General features: G+C 41.4%; 1 protein-coding gene across 4 annotated transcripts; it reads left to right on the top strand.

The window, feature by feature from the left end:
* Positions 1–765: 765 nt before the first annotated feature.
* APLP2 (amyloid beta precursor like protein 2) lies at positions 766–24,075 on the top strand. Of its 4 annotated transcripts, XM_015820742.1 has the most exons (17): positions 766–903; positions 2,038–2,167; positions 4,055–4,167; positions 5,130–5,305; positions 6,424–6,638; positions 8,004–8,171; positions 10,836–10,966; positions 11,362–11,436; positions 12,320–12,478; positions 13,675–13,803; positions 15,650–15,749; positions 16,561–16,734; positions 17,247–17,282; positions 20,843–20,925; positions 21,174–21,251; positions 22,760–22,915; positions 23,517–24,075. In XM_015820742.1, exons 1-17 carry the CDS (start codon positions 784–786, stop codon positions 23,616–23,618), a joined length of 2,145 nt encoding a protein of 714 aa, XP_015676228.1. In that variant the 5' UTR covers positions 766–783; the 3' UTR covers positions 23,619–24,075. The 4 variants fall into 4 exon arrangements, with proteins under 4 accessions (XP_015676228.1, XP_029140836.1, XP_015676229.1 ...); XM_029285003.1 differs by lacking the exon at positions 8,004–8,171; XM_015820743.1 differs by lacking the exon at positions 17,247–17,282.

Genomic DNA, 24,075 nt, shown 5'->3' with positions numbered 1-24,075 from the left:
CGAAATGAACTGTCCTTTAGAGATGAACCCAGCCTCTCATTACCATTTAGAACAGTGTTTCTCAACCTTGACAATTTTAAGGCATGTGGACTTAAAGGCATGTGCATTGCTGGCTGTGGAATTCTGGGAGTTGAAGTCCACATGCCTTAAAATTGTCAAGGTTGAGAAACACTGATTTAGAAGCAGTTCAAAAACGTATTTATTTCCCCAGGCTGTAGTGAATTTTGGGGGTTCTTTTGTGTTTTTGTTTTATCGTTGTCATTTTTAAATGCTGATTTTGATAGAAGGTTCAGCCGTATTGTCATCTGCGGGGAGCCATTAAGGGAGGGGGCAGTGTATAAATCTGTCAAATAGAGCTTCTGGATAAATAAATAAATACACTGGATGCTCAGTTTTGTGGCGCAGATGGTGGCTTTGATGCAGATGGTGGTTGCATGCTTAGTGCTTTTAGTAGCCCGATGGCCGGACTTAGCAGTCAGTACTGTACCCAGATCTAAATCTGATTGTGGTGCGTAAGCATCAAGGACGAGTGCGTTAACCCTCAAGTGCTAAAGTTGGGAGAAACCGCAGAGCTCATTGCAAGAGGTTGGCTATGAAATGTGGAATCCTTTTTTTTCCTCGGTTTCAGAGGTGGCATTTGAGCTGGTCCTTGCTTTACAATGGCAGCTCTGTTTAGGCATCCAAGCCAAAGTTGGTTGTGAATAAAAGAAGATTTCTTTTCCCGTTTAGGCACTGGCAGCCAATGGTGGCATCGGGTTTGCTGTGGCCGAGCCTCAGATCGCCATGTTCTGTGGAAAGCTGAATATGCATGTGAATATCCAGACTGGGAAGTGGGAGACCGATCCTTCGGGGACAAAAAGCTGCTCTGGAAGGAAGGAAGAGATTCTACAGTATTGTCAGGAGGTAAATGAGCGTGCTCTGCCACTGGTTTCAGCCAACATCAAGAAGCTTGTGACTCAACTCCTCCTATCTGGTCTTCTCCGCAGTGTGATTCTGAAATGGCCACTTGAGAACCCTTTCGGTGACATGGAGTTAGTTCCCTTGCATATGAAAGCACATATAGGAGATGACCAGGCTGAGCCCGAGGGAGGGGTGAAACGTGTCATCAGTCACGGGTCCCTTTGCGCCCACAAGAGATTTAAATCCCGCCCACCTTAAATTCCATTGACTCTTATCTACTGCCAATTGGCTTTGGGCCATTTGTAGTTCAGATTCTTGTAGAGAGCTTAAGCTTGTAATATATCTTTATACCCATTTGAACTGCCTGGATCTTCTGATTTCCCTGGCACTTGACCGCATGCATGTGGTGGGACATCTGTGTCAACCTTGGCTAGTGAGTTCCTCCTTTTAGTGAAAGTTCAAAAGCGCTGGTGGCTTTATATTTAGCTCTTCTGAAGCATTTGGCAGGACATTTGTTAGGATACAGATCTTAACTCCCCTAGCTTTGTGGGCTACTTAGAGGTAGTTCCTAAATAAGCAAAACAAAACAAACAAACAAAAAAACCTAAGCCACAGTTGTTTATGTCTTCTAACATTCAGGGCTTAAAATCAGTGGGCAGATAATGATGGCATTTTGCTCCATGTGTTTGACTGGGTTGTTCTCCAGGCATATTTGGATAGCCACGCCAAGCCCAACAAGATACTGCTCTGATAATGTCAGGCACAAAAGACCAGGTCCACATACGAAGGTCCAGTTAAATTGATTTATTGCTAAACAGTCTATGCACAGGAATCTTCTCAAATAACGGTTAACACTTGCTTGGAGTTAGACAAGGGTTCATGGAATTCAAGGTTGGACTTAGTCTGCTTGTGACTACATAGGAATTCTACGCTGCTTCCTTTTTTAATTCTGCCCCCAGGTTCTGCCACTCCTTCTCCTACATCTAGCAGTAATGAGATGAAGTTACTGACTGGGCAACCGTGAAGCTTTAATTAAGGCTCTTCCTTTTATTGCTTCCTTTCTTCTTGGCAGGAATTTCTCAGTTTTTTATTTATCGCCTTGTTTTATTTCATTTCATGTTTTACTCTTAAAAATAGATTTATCCAGACCTTCAGATTACCAACGTGGTAGAAGCCAATGAACCAGTCAACATTAAAAATTGGTGTAAGACGGGGAAGAAACAATGCAAGGGCCATACCTATATTGTTGTACCCTTCAAATGTCTTGGTAAGTATTTATCTTGATTTATATGGCTGCCCATCTCACTGTTGCCACGCTGACTGGATAACAAGAATTGAACTATACAGTATAAATGCAATATATATTTGAGAAATAAATAAATAAAAAATACGATGTTCTCAACCAACTAATACAGAGTGGTTCCTGAAAGCACGAGGTGTACCTGCTTGTTTTACCCTCCAGACTTCTTTTTATTTATTTTCATTGCCAGGATTTGTATATATAATCCTTGTACCAGCATGATTAGTGCATACTGATCTTCGACATGGTGTTTCTTTTAACAGAGTTTTGTAAATATTTAAGTACATCAGCACTACATTTGTAAATATTTAAGTGCAACATCAGTACTACATTGAATTGGTTTAATTTGTGCCAACATTGGCAACTGGAATTAACTGCAGTATTGATTTAACTCGATGTAGCTGAATATTGCCTCCCACAGAGATAAACCAGAAAAGCCTAAAATTGTGTAGTCTGCTGCATTCTTATTCATGATCTTAAATAAATAAATAAATAAATAAATAAATAAATAAATAAATAAATAAATAGGATGAAAATGTAAGCTTTTGTGTCCTTTATGTCAAAGATACTTTTTCTGAGAAAAGGATTATCTCCATTTACGATCTCCATTTACGGCATGTTAGTTTAATGGCCTTGGCAGCTGTTTTATGACCACTACATTTGCTTAGCGACTGCTGCAAAAGAACAATAGTAAAATCAGTCATGACTTAACGATCAGGGAGGGCAGGTTCCATTTATAGTCGTAAGTCGAGGACCACCTGTATATCAAGATTGCCTTGCAGAAGCTGTGGGGGATGCAATTTGTCTCCTCAGCTTTCCTAAGCAATTTGTGTGTGTGTGTGTGTGTGTGTGAGAGAGAGAGAGAGAGAGTGTGTGTGTGTGCATTCCCACAAGCATAATTGCCCAATACTTGATTAGATGGCTCCACCTGCATAGCAGAGAGGATTATCAACCTCAAAACCTTCTCTATCCTTTGCAACAAGGGTGTTTCCTGTTAGGAAACAAACCTCGTGTGCCATATATTATGCAGAAGGAACACCAACTGAAGAAATGCTGTTCTTAGGTGTATTGGCAATATCTAAGAAGAATGGCTGTGCTGTGGTTTTGGAGATTTGAATGCTGTGTTGATGCTCCTAGCAACCCTCAGAAAGGAACAAAATGTTGCTTCTGAATAGTTTGCAGGTCTAAGGTTTTTCATGTATCTGAATAGAAAAAGTCTGGGTATTTGTTTCCCCGTTCTTTTGGGAAACAATTCCTTGCTGTTTTGAAAGAGAAACATTTATTGCAATGGTTTTCTAGCTTGCCTAATCACATATAAAGCTGTCTTTCTTTCTTTCTTTCTTTCTTTCTTTCTTTCTTTCTTTCTTTCTTTCTTTCTTTCTTTCTTTCTTTCTTTCTTTCTTTCTTTCTTTCTTTCTTTCTGGCATAACTTTTCAAAGGGGGAAGGTCCAGTTTTCCTAATTTAGTGAATAAATGTACGTGGGTCCTGTTGTGCTTACGTTAGACAGCTTATCCTATTTAAAGATCAGGATTATAAAGCCTGGTTGGAAATTGGAAATATTTATTTATTTTCTTTCAAGATTGGTAAAAAGCCCAGCTGAAAATATTTTCAAGATGGGGGAAAAAAAACTGGTTGAAAATCCAAAATGCTATGCCCAAACTAAAACACGCAGTTGAGTTATAGAAATAAATGACAGAGTTTTGCCTTTTAATATTCTGAGGAGTGTTCTGAAATAACAAGGGTACATTTGCTGTGATGTTAACAGTATCTTGAGCATGAGAGTGGAAGTTGAGGTCAGTATATGTGGTGGAAACCATGTTTGACATGCCTTCTCATAATTATTTATTTTGCAGTGGGCGAATTTGTCAGTGATGTCCTCTTGGTTCCTGAAAAATGCCGCTTCTTCCACCGGGAGCGGGTGGATGTATGCAAAAGTCACCAATATTGGCACACCGTAGCAAAAGAGGTAGGCTTCAGGACCACAAGCACGCCTACATTTCCCCAAGAGACATACAATATGTGGCAAAGCTTGAAATTCAGAGCTAGAAATGTCCTTTTCCTTGGAAAAAAACCAGCATTAGGTCTGAAAGATGACTTAAAACAACATGAAGCCTTTTCAAATGTGAACACAGGTTCAAATGGCCTCCTCTGGCCCTGTTAAAAAGCAAAAGTTGCTTATTCAGCTGTAAGTGTCATGTTTGCTTATACAGAGCCAGTACGGTTCTCTTCCCATGAGACTCCTTGGTTGGAAGACCAACTGAAGGTTAAATTTGGTGACACAGTTTTATCTGTCCTTTGGGGAGAAAGAAATAACTAACTAATTTGGAATTTTTATATGGTAACCTTATTTTTCCAGATTTCTACAGCTGCTTTCCAAAACTATATTTCCAAAATTATTGATTTATTCCCTCCCTCCCTCCCATTGGGATTTTTGAGAAAGCAAACTTCATAAAAATTATGGGAAACTTAAATACATTCTTGAATGCCAGTAACCTGTATAAATTCTGATGCTGTGTAGCTTGGTTTCCAAAAATCTAGACTGTCCTTCCTTCCTTCCTTCCTTCCTTCCTTCCTTCCTTCCTTCCTTCCTTCCTTCCTTCCTTCCTTCCTTCCTTCCTTCCTTCCTTCCTTCCTTCCACCATGAACAATGAATAGTTCTGAACGAATTTGCTCGGCTACACAGGCACATTAAAGACTGTTTGCAGTATCCCATGATCACATGACTATATGATGTTTTTTTCCTGAAAATTGGCCTTCCCTCCCTCCTTCCAGAGCAGGTTCCTTGAGCACCTCTTAATTAATTCCATTCTTTAGCCAGATCTTTTCACCTTCCTGTGTACCATCTGATAATTGGCCGACCTAAGAAGTCCACATTTGAAAGTAATCTGGGGAAATGATTCTCATTTTTTGCTTTACTGCTTCTTTTAGGCCTGCTTAACGGAGGGTATGATCCTGCACAGTTATGGGATGCTGCTGCCTTGTGGTGTAGACCAGTTCCATGGCACAGAATATGTGTGTTGCCCTCAGGCCAAAATTGTAGATGAAGCTCTCTCTAAAGAGGAGGAGGAAGACGAGGAAGATGAGGAGGAGGAAGATGACAAAAGGTAGCAACGAAGAGGGTCAAATTTCTGTTTTATCAACATGGTTTTTCCATGCTGGGTGGAGCAGAAAAGAGGGGTCGAGTTTAATTTTTTTAAAAATGGCACGGTTCATTTGCCATTTTTTTCCTAGAATGAGGCAACTGGAGTCTCCTAAATCAGGAGTATGGTGTCTGGAGGACCATGACCAGCTTCTTGTTTCAAAAGACCCCATTTAGGAAATACACAGTCCAGTCCATTTTATGAGAAAAAAAAGACTCTCAGAATCTGTTCCCTCTTTGGTATTTCCTGGTATCTCTTGGGAGCATGTTAAAGAAACTGAACTGTATACTACCTATTTGTTAGCTGCTGAATATGCATGGAATTTCAATTCATCTTGTAAAACTCCGCTTTGACATTGTTGAAGGAAAAGTCTTCATCATTGAAGGAAAAGTCTTCATCGGGGTCCAGTCCAAACCGGGAATAAACAACATGGCGACTGCTTTAGAAAGAAGGTTGTAGTTTATTGAAGAGGAGAGCCAGACAGAAAGATGGCTCTGGAAGAAAAGAGAGAGCACATGTAGTAGGGAGTGGGTTTTTATACCCTCTTGGGCTTTTGTTTGGAGTGGTTTCCTGTTCCTGTTTGAGGCTTTGTATTTCCTGTGTCATGTACTTTGACCTGAGTCTGAGTGTGCCCCTTTGGCATCTGTGGGTTAATCCTATTATGTCCTGTCTTAGAGTTTGGGTGGGGTATGTAGATTTTAGGTGTCTTTGTCTTCCTAAGCTTCTAGCTGGAGGGCTCCAACCTTCCTGAATGGATTATTACATCTGCATTTCTACAGAGCTGTTTTCTGCTTGGGGGAGGGAGACTTGGGGTTATTAAGAAAAACTGGGCCTCTTTAAGATCCTTTGAGGAAATATAATATTCTGCCCTTTTAATATTTCCTTCTCGGGGGGGGGGGGAGCTGACTTCCCACAACATCATGGTTTAAAAGATCACTGATTCTAACCTCTAATATAGAGGTTATCAAGCCAACCTTTGATCTATATTCAAGATCTCTGTCCTTGTTTCGCAGTGCATTTAAACATTTGGGAGAAAAAATTGTTGTCTTTTCACATTCGGTTTCTCCTTTTGCCTCTCCTAGTGAATTGCCCACTGAAGCAGACAGAGATGACTTCACGGTAGGAGTCATGGAGATAAATGACGACGACGAGGAAGAACAAGAAGAAAATGAAGAAGAAGTTGTAGTGGACCAGGATTATTATTATGATAGCTACAAAGACTACAACGAAGAGCCTCCATCCCCACCAAGCAAGGAAAGAACTTTCTCCCAGAAGGAAATCATGAATGACGTCAAAGGTAATCGGTCCCATTGCATCTTCAATCTGATTCTGTCAGTCGCAACAATTATCCCTTGATCCTGGCGATCCATAAGTTGCCTTTCCGGTTTTCCTTTTTGGAATGTTTAATTTTCAAGTAGGTCAGCAGATTAAAAATCTTGGCATACTGTTTACTGAAGATCTCTCTTTCCTGCTTTGGAGGCAGGCAACTTAATAGTTTCCCAAAGTACGCATTATCAATTTAGGATAAGCCCCCTTTCCTAGGGCAGCATAAAATATATATTTGTGCAACCCCATTTTTGCCGAATTGTTACAGATTGGTTCTCTGAATTGCTGTTACCAAAGTGAGAAGCTGCTCATATTTTCTCCGTAAAAGGAACACTAGGAAGCAAACAGATCCAATCAATGATACACTTTTAAAACTAATCTAGCAGGTAGCCGTTGTGCTTCCCAAAGAAATACATTTAATAGAATAAATGCTGCTGCTTTTCAATAGCTGCTTTTGTTCAATAACATTTCTACAAGAACAAAGTCATGCTAAACTGTAACTTAACAGGTTGGCAGTTCTTTTATAGGGAAAACTCCTTTTGTTGTGTTTGTCCATTTTCAAAACCTGCAGGTAGCTTCAGCAGTTGAATGAAGCCAAAGTTATACATTTGCGGGGCCAATTAGGATGCATTTGTTGCAGTGTGTAGACTTGTCTTTTAAGGGGTTACTCTTTGTCCCTTCCGAATTTCAAATTGTGCTACTGAAGCATTCTTTGTACGAAACAGCAATTCATTAACTAGAGTTTAACCTGCAAAAGCTGCGTTTTGCTGACTTAAGTAGCCGTTTTAATAAAAGTTTCCTAAAGCCCTTTGAACGCAGTTGATTTAACATATTGTGACTGCTTCTGGTGCTTAAAGTAGTCCTTCTGGTTTCGGTCCCAAAACTGCATGATTTTCTAAAGAAATCATTGCTGGCAGATACGAGGTGGTAAATATCTCAAGAGAGTTTGGGAAACGAAAACCCTAGGTTTCAGAATGTTGGATGGTCGAAGCGATCCCCAACTCGTTCCTAGTTGTGAACACAACAGAAATAATTGTCAGGCAGCCTGTCCTTCTGCATAAAAATGCTTTGTGTGGGAACTGAATGGCTACATTGAAGCAGTGGGGCTGTCTGGCCTCAGAGCTGCTCCTCTATCTACTTTTCCACCCTAACTTTTTAAGAAGTAAAGCAGGTCAGGCCTATTGAGAAGTAGAGCTAAGCGAAAACCTATCCAGAAGTGATCTTCAGAGCTCCAGGTGACTGTCCACCAAGATTGACCTAAAGCCACCGTTGATGTTGACCTAGCTTAGCAAAGCTGTGCTTGCCACCAGCTGATGCTTTCACCATCTCCACACAGCTGTCTGCTCCCAGGAGGCGATGACCGGTCCCTGCCGGGCTGTGATGCCTCGTTGGTACTTCGACATGTACAAGAAAAAGTGCATTCGCTTTATATATGGAGGCTGCGGAGGCAACCGAAACAATTTTGAGTCAGAGGAGTATTGCATGGCTGTGTGTAAAAAGATGAGTAAGTTCGGCCTCGCACTGGTTCTCTTGGAGCAAACTGTTGTCCTGTCTGTCTTCTCCTCCTTGACCAGGTCAAAGGAAGAGTCTGTGTAGCTTTGTCCTATAGATCCTGGTGTCTCTTCCACAGTAGTTCCTCACTTGTCTTTGTGCTGCTTTAGGCTCAGCTCTGCTCCTGCAGCCAGAGAAGTCTGCCTTGTCTCCCTCTCCTTCTCTCCACTGGCTTAGCAAATCCTCTCCTGGATTCCACGGGAGAAGGTTGAGGTTTGGGCTTGGAGGGCTGACCTGCTGTCCCCCCTTACTCCCTTTTCTTGATGCCTCTTCCTGGCATCTGTGCATCTCTTCCACCATTTCCTTCACGTTTTACCGTGTCGTGAAGCTTTTCCCTACTGCTCTTTCTGCAAACTCAAGGTTCTGTTTCATATTTTCTGATACCTGAAATATGGTCCACAGTCTGATGATTCTGTGTGATTTGTCTTGAGGTTTTCTCACCATTTTTACTGACTTTTAGCCTAGCGTTGCTTGTTGTTGTTATCATTACCTGTAAGGTTCATATCCTGCTTAAGCCTAAGGATTGTAAGCGGCATACCTTGGGACGTCAGCAAAAGAAATCAAAGCAAAATGATATATCAGATATGTAACACAAAATAAGTTTAATGGAAGCGAACTCCATTCACAGCAATCGATCTCTGAAGGCTTCCTCAAGTCATTATCTTCAGAAAGACCATTGTTGATTTCCAGCACTTCCATTTTAGACTTACTTCCTTCCTTCCTTCCTTCCTTCCTTCCTTCCTTCCTTCCTTCCTTCCTTCCTTCCTTCCTTCCTTCCTTCCTTCCCTATTTCTTCCATCCCTCCCTCCCTCCCTCCTTTCTATGGCTTGACACCCTGTCTGTACATCCATAATCCTGTATACAAAATAGGTTCTGCACAAATCCTTTTGATTGGAGAGAACTGATAGCCGTGATGAAATTAAAAACTGTGGCTGTTTTGGAGAAAAAGGTCCTTCTGTCCCCAAATGATTTGGGGCAGAATTTGGATCTTCTGCATCAAAGCTTTCCTCTGACACATTGAACCACTACAAACAAATCTAATTTGTGCTCCTGATCACAGACACAGAACCCTACTTTTTATGCTCAGGGTGTGTCATTTTCCTCTTAACCCTTTTTCATATTTGGACTGAAAATATTGTGGGTTCAAGCACCAGCTCAGGATTACCATTTGAGCCCCTCACCCAGATTAATGTCCAAAAAGTACCCCGTGCCTTATTGTGAATACAGTGCTCAAATGCTTTCTCTGCCTGAAAGCAGATCAATTTGAATGAAATTAGTTGACCTACAAAAAAAAAAGAAGTACAGATTAATCCGTGGCGTCTGGATTTGTATTGAATCTCTTCTTCCATTAAATTCTAATCCATTACATGGACAGCTAGTCATGATTTCCTTTTTTTTCCCCCTTTCTCTAAAACATTTTAAGTAGCCCATCCTTTTTGCTATATCTCTGCAAGGCAACCAAGCAAATAGCACTAGCCACTGCTGTTTGCATTCAGATGGCCTAAACTAGGGGTGGGGAACTATGGCCCCTTCATGACTTGTGGACTTCAATTCCCAGAATTCCTGAGCCAGCATGGGGGAACTATGGCCCCTTCATGACTTGTGGACTTCAACTCCCAGAATTCCTGAGCCAGCATGGGGGAACTATGGCCCCTTCATGACTCGTGGACTTCAACTCCAAGAATTCCTGAGCCAGCCATGCTGAGGGGAAAGGGAGAGGTTTCCAAGCTGAACCATGCTGGCTCAGGAATTCTGGGAGTTGAAGTCCACGAGTCATAAAGGGGCCATAGTTCCCCCATGCTGGCTCAGGAATTCTGGGAGTTGAAGTCCACAAGTCATAAAAGAGCCAAGGCTCCCCACCCCTGGCCTAAATACAGCAGGCAAGATCTTTGATCGTGATGCTCAAGTAGGCTTGCATGGCAGACGGGGGCATCTCGGAGAGCTGGAATCCAAAGAGTGTTGTGGTTCTTAATGCTAATTACTCTGAATTTCAGAGTAATTGAGCATGCCTGCCTCCACACCTTCCCCGAAGGATGGTATGGATTGGCCAGTTGTCCTTAAAAAAACCCCCAAACTTGTTCTGCCTTCTTTTGCCTTGCTTCACCACCTTGTTTGTATCCGTGTCCGTGTTAATCCATCATCCTGCAAGGCTGTTGGGAACAAGTGAAGCCTGAAATGCAAAACCTCCTGGGGATTGAACTGTCAGACAAATCCAGGCATTTCCTTTCCTTTTGCAGGTGGGGTGGGTGGATGGGTGGGTCACTTTATCCCCATACGCTGCAGTCCTTAGCGGTGCCCATCTGGAGAAGCAGGACAGCTGCATTCTCAGCAGTCCTTTACTGTTAACTGATCCGTCTTCAGGACTGACCACTGCTGGAGAGTGGGAAAGAGCTGGGACACACACACACACACACAGGCAGGCAGTGCGTTAGCTTGCAACTTAAAGTGCTTCAGAAAACTGACAGTCGGACTGAGTTCCAAAGAGGGAGGTTTAGGTTTTTCCTCAGATGAGTGGGAAGTCTGTGTTTTCTTGGCCCTATCGAGCAAGCTAAACCAGAAGCAACCCTTTACATCGGAACGAGTGATATAGCGAGTCCTCGCTTTTGTCATCTTCTAGTTCCCCCAACCCCTCTGCCTACCGATGACGTTGATGTCTACTTTGAAACACCCCCCGATGACAACGAACATGCCCGTTTCCAGAAAGCCAAAGAACAGCTGGAGATTCGACATCGTAACCGCATGGATCGGGTGAGTCTTTCCCAAACTGTGGGGCTTCCTAAACTTACCCTGAGACTCTTTGGCCACCTCAATCCTGCTGCATTCCTGCCATCGATTTCACTCGTGAGTTTTTTAGTTGAGCCAAGTTTTTAAAAAAAAAACCAAAAAAACACACCTTTTTTGCGGGGTGGGACGGGACTTTTTTTGTTCTTCAGCAGTAAAAGCCAGAAGCTTCCTAAGCTGGTTGTCAGCTTTTAAACTGGAAACATTTATCCGTCTTAGGAGTTCTGGTTTTATGGAAGGTGCTGCTGTAGAAATTGTATGGAAAAGGGTATTTGAATACCAAAACGGAGTTGCCACACTACCTGGTCCTTATTCAAGCAGACCTACATGAACTTGGTTTCTGATCTTTTCCAACTCTTTAGGTAAAGAAGGAATGGGAAGAAGCAGAGATTCAAGCCAAGAACCTTCCAAAGGCAGAGAGGCAGGCCCTGATGCAGGTCAGTCACCATCTCTCAGGAAAGAATGAGGCTGTTTTTTTCCCCTAGATTTGAAATAGAGTTTATAAACTGTAACAGTTTAAACAATTTTGTGGAAATTGTTTACAATCAAACTAAGGCTAGGTAATTCCGTTTTCGCTGAATGGCTGTTGGACCCAGGATATGTTGTCTCATTAAGCCAATCTTTCCTCACCGTGGCAATTTTAAGATGTATGGACTTCAACTCCCAAGCATTGAATTTATATTTATATTTTATGTACAGTATTTATGTCAGAGCATGCACAGTCTTATTATGCTTAGGTAACTCAGGAGTAAATACAGTAAACAGTGGTTTGTAATAAATGGTGGTTTGTATTATACTATCTACAAATATACACTAGGAACAAAACACATACACATGGTGAAACAGCAAACTCCAATACACAGCAGTTACAGCAGGAAGTGGAGGAGAGAGAAAGACTCCAGCAAGGCCTTCCCTTTTATACTCAAGCTCTTAAAGGGACACAGACTACTGCTGAGTCATTCCTAACATTGCATCATTCATCTCACTTTATACAAGCTGGTTAGCTTCTAAATCATTACCTTGACAAATACTATATGTATACTGTTAGGAATATCTATTATCTTTGCCAATTTTTGTCCTTGCGTTCATTTGTTGTGTGTACTTCATCTGGAATAAGACTGCAGATGTATCTGAACTGAAATGTCCATCCAAGGAGTTCACAGCCATATCTTCCAGACACAACTTGAGAAGGAGCAAAAGCTGAATTCTGTCGTTTTACAGGCAATATGCAATCGATGGATCCAAAAGCAGCCATTTAGGGTAAAAGCAGCTGATCTCTTTGTCACTAGCTAATAGTCTTTCCCTGTCATCCTTCTCCAGCGATTCCAGACGATGGCCAAGTCCCTTGAGAAGGAAGCTGCTAGTGAAAAACAGCAACTTGTGGAAACTCACCTGGCCCGCGTAGAAACCATGTTGGATGATCGCCATCGGGTCGCCCTGGAAAATTACCTTGTGGCTCTGCAGTCCGACCCCCCACGGGTACCGTACCCCATAGGATGTGCCACTGTCAGAAGTGGGGAAATGATTGGGAATGGAGGAAGGGAATTATTACTGGAGATGTCTATGGAGTTTCTCAGTCATCCAGGTCATGGTTGTCCCAAAGGTGCTTTTTCCAAAAGGCATCTGGACTCTCTTGGGTTTTTTTTTTCTTCCTTTGAAAACATTTTGCTTTTCATCCAAGAAGTTCCTTCAGTTCTAACTAACTGTTGGGGAATGGAAGGATGTATATTCTTTGCAGTCATCCGGTCATTAACTGAATCTGAGAATTGGTTGTTAGCATTTTGTGATTAGTTGAGGCTACTTGGGGGTTTATCTGTATCCTCAGAGTCACCTAAATCAGAGTGCAAACAGGTGTGTGGGGGAAAAAAAGCACCTTTGGGATATTATTGGAGATGCTGCAAAGGGAGCCGTTGAGCCTTAGACAATGTGTGTTACCTTGCAATTGAACAAGTGCTAAATTTAACTCAAGGTGTGACCAAACGCCCTCAGTTTAACTTAGGACTGCCTATGTTGTTTTGACTGGCTTGCTGTGACTTCCTCTTAATTGAAGAGGGAGGAATGATTGTCACTCTCCTACAGAGGGGGAGATATATACACAGAAAGTTTTTCAGACAGACCGGTCTGATTGATTGCACCTTGGCATTTTGACTGCTATACTGCAGTTCTACTTTTTTATAATCTCTTTTGCCTTGCAGCCCCCCAATTAGGCTCAAGTCGCAACTGCGATACATTACAAATTCAAATTTCTTTTTGCTGACAAGAGTTAAAGATTTAAGTGGGAGACTAGTATAGCTATTTCGGACTCATTTGGCCTCATCAGCTAGCCACACCCTTTTATGGGATTCGAACCAGGGCAGTGTACATGCTAGGCAGTGTATTAACCACCAGGCCATATACTCTCTTGACTCGGCTGACAAAGAGGGGAGGAGAGCCAGTGGCCTGGTGGTTAATACACTGCCTAGCATGTAGACTGCCCTGGTTCGAATCCCATAAAAGGGTGTGGCTAGCTGATGAGAACAAATGAGTCTGAAATAGTTATACTAGTCTCCCACTTAAATCTTTAACTCTTGTCAGCAAAAAGAAATTTGAATATATATGTGTGTGTGTGTGTGTGTGTGTATTAATGAATGAATGAGTGAATGATTCGGCTGATCCATCTGATTTGCCTTCTGCAGCCCCACCGTATCCTCCAAGCCTTGAAACGGTACATCCGTGCTGAAAACAAAGACAGGCTCCACACAATCCATCACTACCAGCATGTTTTGACTGTGGATCCGGAAAAGGCTGCTCAGATGAAATCACAGGTACAAAGAAATTCCTCTGACGCATTTTAGCTATTTTTTAAAAAAAAAATAAGCCCATGCCTCGGTTCACTGTCCTGTCCCAGTTTGGTTTGTGTGAAGTAAGCAAAATATTTCAAATATTTCAGACATCCTTTTTAAAGCAGCCTGGTGGTAGCCTAGAGGTGAAGCCTCCCTAGTTTAATCCTAGGCAGTAACAGATGTTTCTCTATCAGGGCACAAAGAGAAAATATCTACTGTGAACTCCGCTTGGGCGTCAGGAAGGGCATCCAGCCAGTAAACTCTCAGCTCCATTCAATCACCCTGACTCCACCTTGATTAAAGGGTCGTAAAAAGAAGAAGGAAAAAAAATCAAATATCCTCTTTACCAACCCCAGAATATTGGCTGTCTGAAGAAGGGGTGACCCTTCTAGAACACCCATGTTGTAGTTCTTTAACGTGCCAATGTGCAGATTTGAAAATGGCTGAGATACCATAATGAACTGCAGCTTAGTGCACAAAGGATGTGCAGTAAAGCTACCCTCTGGGCTAGCAAGCAGTAATTAAGCAGGTCAGGCCCACTTTTACAATCTTTTTTGCCACTGTTGTTAAGTGAATCATGAGTTAAGTGATGGTCATAAGCTTTAGGATCTGCTGTAAGTCACTTTTTTTCAGGACTGTTGTTGTAACCTAGTCACTAAACGAATGGCTGTAAGTCAAGGACTACTATTGCCGCCGCTACCACCATCATGGCTGTATAAAACGTGAATGTGTGGCACCCCCTTCAGGCCAGATATAGAGAGAAAATCAATTCAAGATGGGAAGGCTGAGCCTCTGGCTCAGGAGAAAACAGGAATCTGGTTTGTGTGGTCAGGAAACCACACCTAAGGTCTATATCCCTGCAAATCTCTCAGTGCCAATAGGCTGTTTGTTGCCTCTGGCCTGAACGTTCCTTGAAAACAGCACTCTGCTTTTGGGTCCTTCTATTATGTGGTGAAGTTAAACGTTACTCTTGTGTGTAATCAAAGCTTGAGCCCAGTTCCCAGATCAGTGGTTGGAGATAAAAGCATATTTTTAGAATGTTTTCTTTCTCTTCCCTGAAAGAATAATTATTGCTTAGTCTGGAAGATATCTGCTCTTAAAGCCAGATCTCAACTGGGCAAACAAAATATTTCAGGATAATATCTTAAAAAGGGGGGAAAATCAGGCTTATAGATTCCCACATGAACCTGTGTATCATTGCTGTCTCTAGAACCGAGTTCTTAAAAAAATGGAAGTGTTGTTGTAAGCAGAGAGCTAATAATCTCAGCAATGTGTCACACAGACACACACATGCATAGAAGCACAAAGACACATTAGCCACCTTAGGATAGATAAAAATAAATGAATGAAAATTAAAATACAGCACCTTCAGAGCTGATGAAATATTAAGAACACATACTAAATCAGGAGTCCCATCCCACTTTAACAAATCAAGTTGAACCTCTTACCTTTGTTGGCTTAAAAATTGACCTTGGACTTTAGTATGATTCAGATTAATGAACTATAAAGCTGTATTATAGAATTCTCTATGGGAGAATTATGTTTTTATGTCGAAGTTATAATGTGGGTTCTATAACCGTGAAGATTGATTGATTGATTGATTTAGTTTTGATGGCTGTCCATCTCAATCAATGACTTTGGGTGGTGAACATCATAAAAACATTAAACCATAAAAGAATTCAGTTACAGAATATGCATACGTGGTCGCCAAGTAAAATTGTTGCCATAGATGTTAATGTCGACTATAAATGGGGCCTTAACACACTTATTGTTTTAATCTAAATAGTGCAGATGCACAAATTGTTTGAACTTTGCCCTCTGTTGAAAGGTGATGACACACCTCCGCGTAATAGAGGAGAGGATGAATCAAAGTTTGTCCCTGCTGTACAAAGTACCATATGTGGCTGAAGAAATCCAGAGTGAGATTGGTGAGTCTTTTTGACCTTTGGAGTCCTTGGTGCTGGTGTCTTGATTGGGGTTTGGTTTCCTGGAATTTGGAACTACCAACTCAAGCAAACAAGCTAAAAGTAAACACAGCCTAAATCACCAAGAACACTGCTACCAACACCGACAAGGCAACATAAACAGATCACATACCCCCACTCCCTTCTAGCACTGATAACGTTACCTAGTTGGGTAATGAAATGCCTGCAAGAAAACAACCAAGCTCAGAGAGCACCAAGGACCCCACAGTTCTACCCTGAGCTATAAATATTCCCTTTTATCGGGATTTTTTACATGTTTGCCTCCATTCTCCTCTTGACACGATTCTTTTCACTAGATTAGCTGGGGCTGAGTTTGCTCTTGAGATCTTGTTCACTTCCCCAGCCCAGTCAAGCCTTTGCATGTTGTTTTTAGTGAAAGAAAAGCAACCGTCTTAATTGATTGGAAAGGATAACAAATGCAAGAAGCTGAATTAAATTTCTTGGAAGCAACATCTTAGAAAGAAAGGTGTTCAATGAAAGGGAAGGGAAGGGAGGGAGGGTATAGCTATGATTTTTTTCCTGGAGCTATGGGTGTTCCATTACTGGAAGTTTTATTTAAATCTATTTAAATGTATTTATAGCTATTTAATTGAAACCCATTTGGAATCATCTGTTAAAACGAAGTGAATCTATGATGGCATGGTGATTCCTGTCCTATACAGAGGTTTGATTGGACCTCAGAGGTCCGTTTCAATCCCATAATTCTGTAGTTACCTGGCACCACCAAGATTTCCCCCTTGATTCTCTCTTGTAGATGAGCTTCTTCAAGAACAACAAACAGATATGGACCAGTTTACTTCTTCCATTTCTGAATCCCTGGTGGATGTTCACGTGACCTCCGACAAAAGTGAAGAGTCTCCCCTGTTTGATGGTAAACCTTTCCGTCCATTCCAGGTGAAAACTTTCCCAGCTTCTTCCAAAGGTGAAGGTATGTCAAAACTACAGCACTGTACTCCTATCTGGCCTGAACCAGTCAACGCCAAGCTCCTTAACAGAATAAACTTGGTCTCACCTTCGTTCTGGAGAAGACCTTTTGCCAGAGCTTTTCAAAGTAATTTGAGGTGAAGGACCACTTGGTGACTGAGATGTTTTGAGTTTATCATTCTGGCTTGATTCATGCAATTCGGTTATTCTCGTGCTATCCCTATTTGTGCTATGTCTAGCCAGCCTTCCCATCTTCGCGCCCTAAAACTTCACGGTGAGAATTCAGTGTTGTCTGCTGATAGCTTATTATAAATATATATTTCCTAGTTTGCTGGGGTTCATAAGTTGGGATGGCAGAAAAAGAGTCTGAACCTGCCTTTAATCTCTGATGTAAATGTTGTCCAGAATCTAAATCAGAAATCGCACACAAGCCTTTTTTTTCTTTTCTCCCCTCTTAATCTCCTTTCTCTCTGCTATTTCTTTTGTTTTTGTTCTTGTTTTTCCCTCCTGCTATAGATTCTCAGCCGGATTTGTACCATCCAGTGAAAAAAGGTTGGTTCCACCCTGATCCCTTTTAAATGCTCTCTATCATACCCTTCCCCATTTGAGTGGATTTTAATCCCTTTTAATTTTATGTTTCATAACTTCAGCTTCATTCCCCCCCCCCCTGCTTGTACAGCCAAGGTTGCATTAGTTGTCTCTTATGCCATAGGAGTTAATTTGGTGGCCCCTGAACCATTAGTGATCACACATTATGACCACGGTAAAATTCATTAGGCTGATGACATATCAGTAATTAAATAATGATTAGAGCCTTCTGAAGTTTTGAAGCAGCTATTTGGGATCAGGTTATAGATGTCAGCTGAATTGGCTTTGAGCAGATATATACAGTTTCAAGATTAAAATGCTGATTTTATTACAGCAGCGTTTCCTCTCTTCTTTTCAACCGGATAAACTTTGTTAGAATAATGTTTTGTGAGGAGGATTTCAACTGGGCTGATATTTAGAACTCCTGAAGGGGAAAAAATTCTGTAGGCCTGGACAATTAGGATTATGTAAATCTATATAAACTAAACTTGGAATGGATATGGGTAAATGTATAAGAAACATTAGATGGGATTATAGAAGTAATGTAGGCTATTGTCAATTTTAGAATAAGAGTTCGATCTATTTTTTTAATCTAGATTTTCTCTCTACCATTCTCTCTACCAAAAAGAATCAGAAGCCATTTCTTTTAGTTTTTCTTTGCTTTTTTCCTTCTTTTTCGCCCTTTTTAATCTTTCCTTTTTGCTTTGCGCTTCTATTTTGCTTTTTGTCTACTTTTTGCTTTGCTTATCTACTTTTTATTCATGTTTTTGAAATTTAATAAAATAATACTTTTTTAAGAAGAAGAAGAAGAAGCATTAGATGTAATTGAAAGAACCGTGCTGGACTTTATGGAGCAAGATTTTCAACCTGTCAGAGAGGATGATTAATATTCTATCATTAAAAAGCTCTTCAGGAACTTCACAGTTATTTGTCAAAACATTTGTTCTATAGATAAAGAGAAAAAAAAACCAGCCTATTAAGGGGTCTCTAGAATTAGATGTGTGCCAGGCTTCCCGCACCCATTGTTCTGCATGGATTACAGCTCCTATGATTCCCAACTGGTGAATATAGTTAGTACAATTAGTACTAGCAAATGTAGTGAACAGGATAGGTACAAAAATGCTGACCTGAAGTTTCCAATTCTTATGACGGTGCTGTAAGTGGCAATGTTTTCTTAGTTCCTCTTCTTGATTTTACTGGATTCTGTTGGAATCCCACATCGGGGTGTGTGTGTGTGTTTTCATAACAAAAGATATAACAACATAGCTATGGAAAAATTGAATCTTCTAAATATGATTTGTGTCCCCGGTCAGAAATTATTGAGTTGATTTTCATGGAGAATCTGCCAGACATTGTTGTATAGTCGTTTTGATTCTAACAGCCCGGGATGTAAAAATTTGTAAACTTGTAGAACACAGGGGCAGCTCACTTGGCTCCTGAGAAGTCTATAAGATTAAAAATCAACGGCAGTTGCCTCATTATTTGCTTCGGGATTAATTAGAAAATACCAAATTATTAAGACGAATGCAGTGTTCTTTTCTTCCGAAACTTGCCTATTTCTCTCTTGGAAAAACTGGAAGTAATTCCATCCAACTGGCTGGTAACAACAAGGATATTTTCTAGCTCACTTTAGCTAAACTGGTAGAGCTGGGGCATATTCCTTCTTTGCTTCCCCCCCCCCCTCTGATTTTCTTTATAGCTTACTGCTGTTTCTTTCTTGGCCTGCATGGTTTCTAAGAGCTTTCCCTCTGAGCGCCAGTCCAATTAGGGCTGGTAAGCTGGTCTAATGGTACCCATTTAAAGTCTTCGCAACAAGCAGATAAAGCATAAAGCTGAATGCCGAGGATTGATTGTTAGTGATGGCCTAGGTTGGTTTTTGTTTTGCTTTTTGAAGCTGGGAATCATTTGAAGAAAAAAAATGTGGTTTATGGCAGCCTTGGAAAGCAAGCTGGGCAATTCCGAATATGTTTGGAATTTGAAGGAGTCTTTTTAGAGACTTTAGAGAGATTTTAAAGGGCTAAGCAGAAAAGGCAGATGTTCTTTGGAACTTTAAAATAATTAAAAAGAAAGAGGGAGGGGGAATGCTTCCAAAGACAGCATTATGTCTAATAGATATTGATTGATGCCTTCCAGTCAGTGTTGACTCCTGAAACTATCTGGAGAAACAGACACACACATACACAAAGACTCTGCATTAGATGGAGCAAGACTTTTTAATGTTCAGGGATGGCAAGTGAAAATCTTGGATGGTTTGAAGATAGCCCCAACTTCTATTAATCTTGAATTCATTAAGGAGGTTTGGTTCCTCCATAACCACATAGAGGGCTTCAGTTGTGCATAATTGACTGATAATCTGGAACTTCATTCTCTCCTATGAAACTGATTCAGAATTTTATTCAGACATCCGAGAGAAACAAATTAAACTTCTCCAACAAGCAACATTTTTGTGATGGCTTCCAGGCTTGTTCTTCAGATAGGCCGATATGCAGGGTGCCTAAAGGGCTGGTGCCGATCCTGCTGTGAATATAGCAAAGGGCAACACCAAAGGGTTGTGCAGGTGGCCCTTAAGACCTTAATTGAGTCCAGAATTAAATTGTTGCGGTCGTTAAGTGGATCACTGTAGGAGAAAGAGTGGCAGAATCTGGGGCAGAGTTAAAAAAAAGGGTTCAGCCTAGAATCCCTACGTAGCCACAAGTGAACTAAGTCCACCTTCTCTTGAATTCTGTTAATCCTTATCCAAATCTAAGCAGGTACTAATCTTCAGAGGAGGCTATTCCTGTGCATAGCACTAGCAATAAATCAGTGTAATAAAACATGTCCGACAGTCACCGCCTGATCATGACTAATTTTACAATCTTCTTTGACGGGATCCTTAAGTAAACGCGGCAGTTGTTAAGTAAAGACAGCCGTCTTTAAGCAAATCCGTTCTATCCAGTGGGTGGTTTTTTGCCAGAAGCCGGCAAAAACATCAAAAAAAAATAAATCACGGTCACGTGATTGTGGGACTCTGCAAACGGCTGTAGAGGTGAGCGTCTTGTCTAAAATGCAGTCATGTGACCAGGAGGATTGCAGTGGTTGGAACTTTGAAATCAGGACATAAGCACCTTTTGAAGAGTCCTTTGTAACTTCAAACAATTGCTAGGGGACTGGTTGTTCAGTTGCTAAGTGACCGGTTGTAAAATGAAGACTCTCTGTATCCTGGTTCCATAAGCGAGTCCTACCTAGAGGAGAAAGCACAGCTTCTACAGAACATCAATTTGGACTGTTACTAGTTAGTAAGAAACTACGTGTATCCTTGAACCTTCTGGATACTCCCTCATTTTCATGGTGCAATCTGCTCAACAATCCACTATCCATTGTCCATTCTTTGTTTCTCTGATATAACATTTGGTATCCCTGTGACATGTGCATTAAGAAAAAAGGAACTTGCCATTCATGTGGGCGCATAGCCCATCGAATGATTTTTGCTTTTGCTGGATCTCGTATTTACTTACTTATTTCACGCCTAATTTCTTTCTGTGCAGGGTCTGGCCTGGTCGATCTCGATGGGCTGATTGGAGCAGAAGAGAAAGTAATTAACAGCAAGAGCAAGCTGGATGAGAACGTGGTAAGCCCTTTTGCACTGAGATGCGTGCAAGGAAAAACCTGTGCCCGAAACAGCAGCTCTCTAAACCTTTTCAGAATTTTGCTAAAACACGCGAAATTGTGTCGGTGGACATCAGAAAGATGCTCACCGAAGATAACTTAGGTGCTTGCAGAAGCAGCGGTCGCTGGTGGAACTCAGCACAAATGCAAAGTGTTACGGCTCCTTCCGTTGTGAGCGCCTCATAAAATTCTCTCGTGATTCTTTTTCAGGTTATTGATGAGACGCTTGATGTAAAGGAAATGGTTTTCAATCCTGAGCGAGTTGGTGGACTGGTGGACGATATACCGGTATGTATATTGCCATCAACATAGATTTACCATTAGAGGGAACCACAAAAAGCCAACACAGTGCTAGACTGCATTAACAGAGGGATAGAATCAAGATCACGTGAAGTATTAATATCACTTTACAATGCCTTGGTAAGGCCACACTTGGAATATTGCATCCAGTTTTGGTCACCACGATGTAAAAAAGATGTTGAGACTCTAGAAAGAGTACAGAGAAGAGCAACAAAGATGATCAGGGGACTGGAGACTAAAACATATAAGGAACGGTTGCTGGAATTGGGCATGTCTAGTTTAATGAAAAGAAGGACGAGGGGGGACATGATAGCAGAGTTCCAGTATCTCAGGGGCTGCCACAAAGAAGAGGGAGTCAAGCTATTCTCCAAAGCGCCTGAAGGCAGGACAAGAAGCAGCGGATGGAAACTAACCAAGGAGAGAAGCAACCTAGAACTAAGGAGAAACTTCCTGACAGAACAATTAACCAGTGGAACAACCTGCCTCCGGAGGCGGTGAATGCTCCAACACTGGAAGTTTTTAAGAAGAGACTGGATAGCCATTTGTCTGAAATGGTATAGGGTTTCCTGCCTGAGCAGGGGGTTGGACTAGATGACCTCCAAGGTCCCTCCCAACTTTATTATTATTATTATTGTTGTTGCTATTGTTGTTGTTATTATTATTATAAACCTCTTTGTGGAACCCTTTTTCTTCAGAAGGATAATTGGATGTTGTAAAGAACTATGCCCTGTAGAGCCTTCAATAAGAAAAATCACATTATTGGTCATCTAGGACAGAGGTCCCCAACCTTTTGGGCACCAGGGACCGGTAACGTGGAGAGAGGTTTTTCCGCGGACTGGAGGGGGTGTGGTTTCATGTACTGCCTGCATCCCGCGGATGGGGCTTTGCGTGACCCTGTTTCTGGCATATTGCAGCCCGGTGCCGGTCCATGGACCGGGGGTTGGGGACCCCTGATCTAGGATACGTCGGCAAGACTGATAACTCAGTATGGGTAGTCCTCGATTTAACCACACTTAAGTCACCGCCTAGTGACCGTTTGACATTATAACGGCATTGAAAAAAAATGACTGATGACCATTTTTCACACTTATGACGCTTGCAGCATGTCCATGGTCACGTGATTTGTCTTCGGATGCTTGACAACTGAGTCACATGACGGTTGCAATGTCCTGGGATCACGTGATCACCTTTTGCGACATTCTGACAAGCAGAATCAATGGGGAAAATCCATTTCACTTAACAGCCGTGTTACTAGTTTAATACTGCAGTGATTCGCTTAACAAATGTGGCAAGAAAAGCCGTAAAATGGGGCAAAATTCACTTAGCAAATGTCTCACTTAGCAACATAAATTTCAGTTGAGGACTCCCTGTATTATGCAATTCTCTCAGAGCAGGAATACCACCAGTTGTATCACATATTTGTTGCAATAGTAAAACAGGACCTCCCAAGCTTGTCTACTGGTGTAGGTTTCCATGCTATGTTCTTCCTCTTGCAGAAAACTGACCGCTCTCTTCGTGATGACTTCAGCTTCAGCAGCAGTGCTCTCATTGGCCTTCTGGTGATAGCAGTTGCCATAGCTACAGTTATAGTCATAAGCTTGGTGATGTTGAGGAAGAGGCAGTATGGAACCATCAGCCATGGAATTGTAGAGGTGAGAGGGGCCTAGAGACGCATCACGTGAACATGGAGGTAGAGCAGAGCAAGGCTGTTGGAGAAAATGAGTCGAATCATTGCTGGAGAATTGTATGATTCAAGGCACTTCTTTTCAAAGCTTGGGGATGGGAAATGAATTTTCAAAAGGAAAACACTAAGAATATTTTGATTCACACACCCGGAGCCTGTTGGAAAGTCTGAGCAACAGGAATCAGTCTAGAAATGGGATAAATAACTATTACGAGTCATTTCTTTAACTTGTCCAGCATCCATATGCAAAGAGCAGGTAAACCAATATTAGAGTTATACTTCTTTTGAGGTTATGGATGCTGAAGCTCTTGTGAGTTAATCTCCAGAGTCTGGTGCCGTTGCAAAGAGCTTGGTTGGTTTTTTGCAGATGTTTCATTACCCAATTAGGAGAGTGCTCTGAAGAAGTCACCTAGTTAGGTAATGAATGTCTAAAGCCCAGAGGACACCAAGGACTCTACCGTTCAACCCTGAGCTACGAATATTCTTTTGCATTGATGCCAATTCAAAGACTCTTAGTTACTCAAAACGATCTCTTGACTGACTGATAACTTTTTGTTTTTCTCATAAAGGTTGACCCAATGCTAAGTCCAGAGGAAAGGCATCTGAACAAGATGCAGAACCATGGCTATGAGAATCCAACATACAAATATCTGGAGCAGATGCAGATTTAAAGGGTGTTGAAGTGGTTGCATCCCTGACCAGCAGATGTGTAGGGGAGAAAGGGCCAAAATAGTCCATTGTTTTGGATCAACTACTGACCAACTGTTGCTTGAAGAGGACTTCATCTTACATTCAAAGTTCCCGGGTCATTTAAGACTTAATTACTACTGTAGAATTTCAATTTCCATTCTTTTAAATGGGCGAGGAAATGGTAATATAACAATATATGATATATAAAGCGTAAATGGGAAAATGGATCTATTGCAGATATTTGAGGTGTAATTTTTTTTCCCTTTTTTAAGAAACCTAATGAGGAGAGATCCCAATGCTGTTGTATTGTCTGATAACAAGCTCTCAATATACATGAGAAATTTTGTTTTATTTCTGATTCTCTGCTTGCATATTCCAGGGTATTTGTACCGACCACATTGTATAAACAAATAATTTAGTGGCTCTTTGGTCATTCTG

This window comes from Protobothrops mucrosquamatus, unplaced genomic scaffold, assembly GCF_001527695.2.
Source record: "Protobothrops mucrosquamatus isolate PMUCROS unplaced genomic scaffold, P.Mucros_1.0 scaffold1173, whole genome shotgun sequence".
Classification (NCBI taxonomy): domain Eukaryota; kingdom Metazoa; phylum Chordata; class Lepidosauria; order Squamata; family Viperidae; genus Protobothrops; species Protobothrops mucrosquamatus.
Note: the sequence above shows the minus strand (reverse complement) of the source record. Positions and strands in the feature narration are given on the sequence as shown.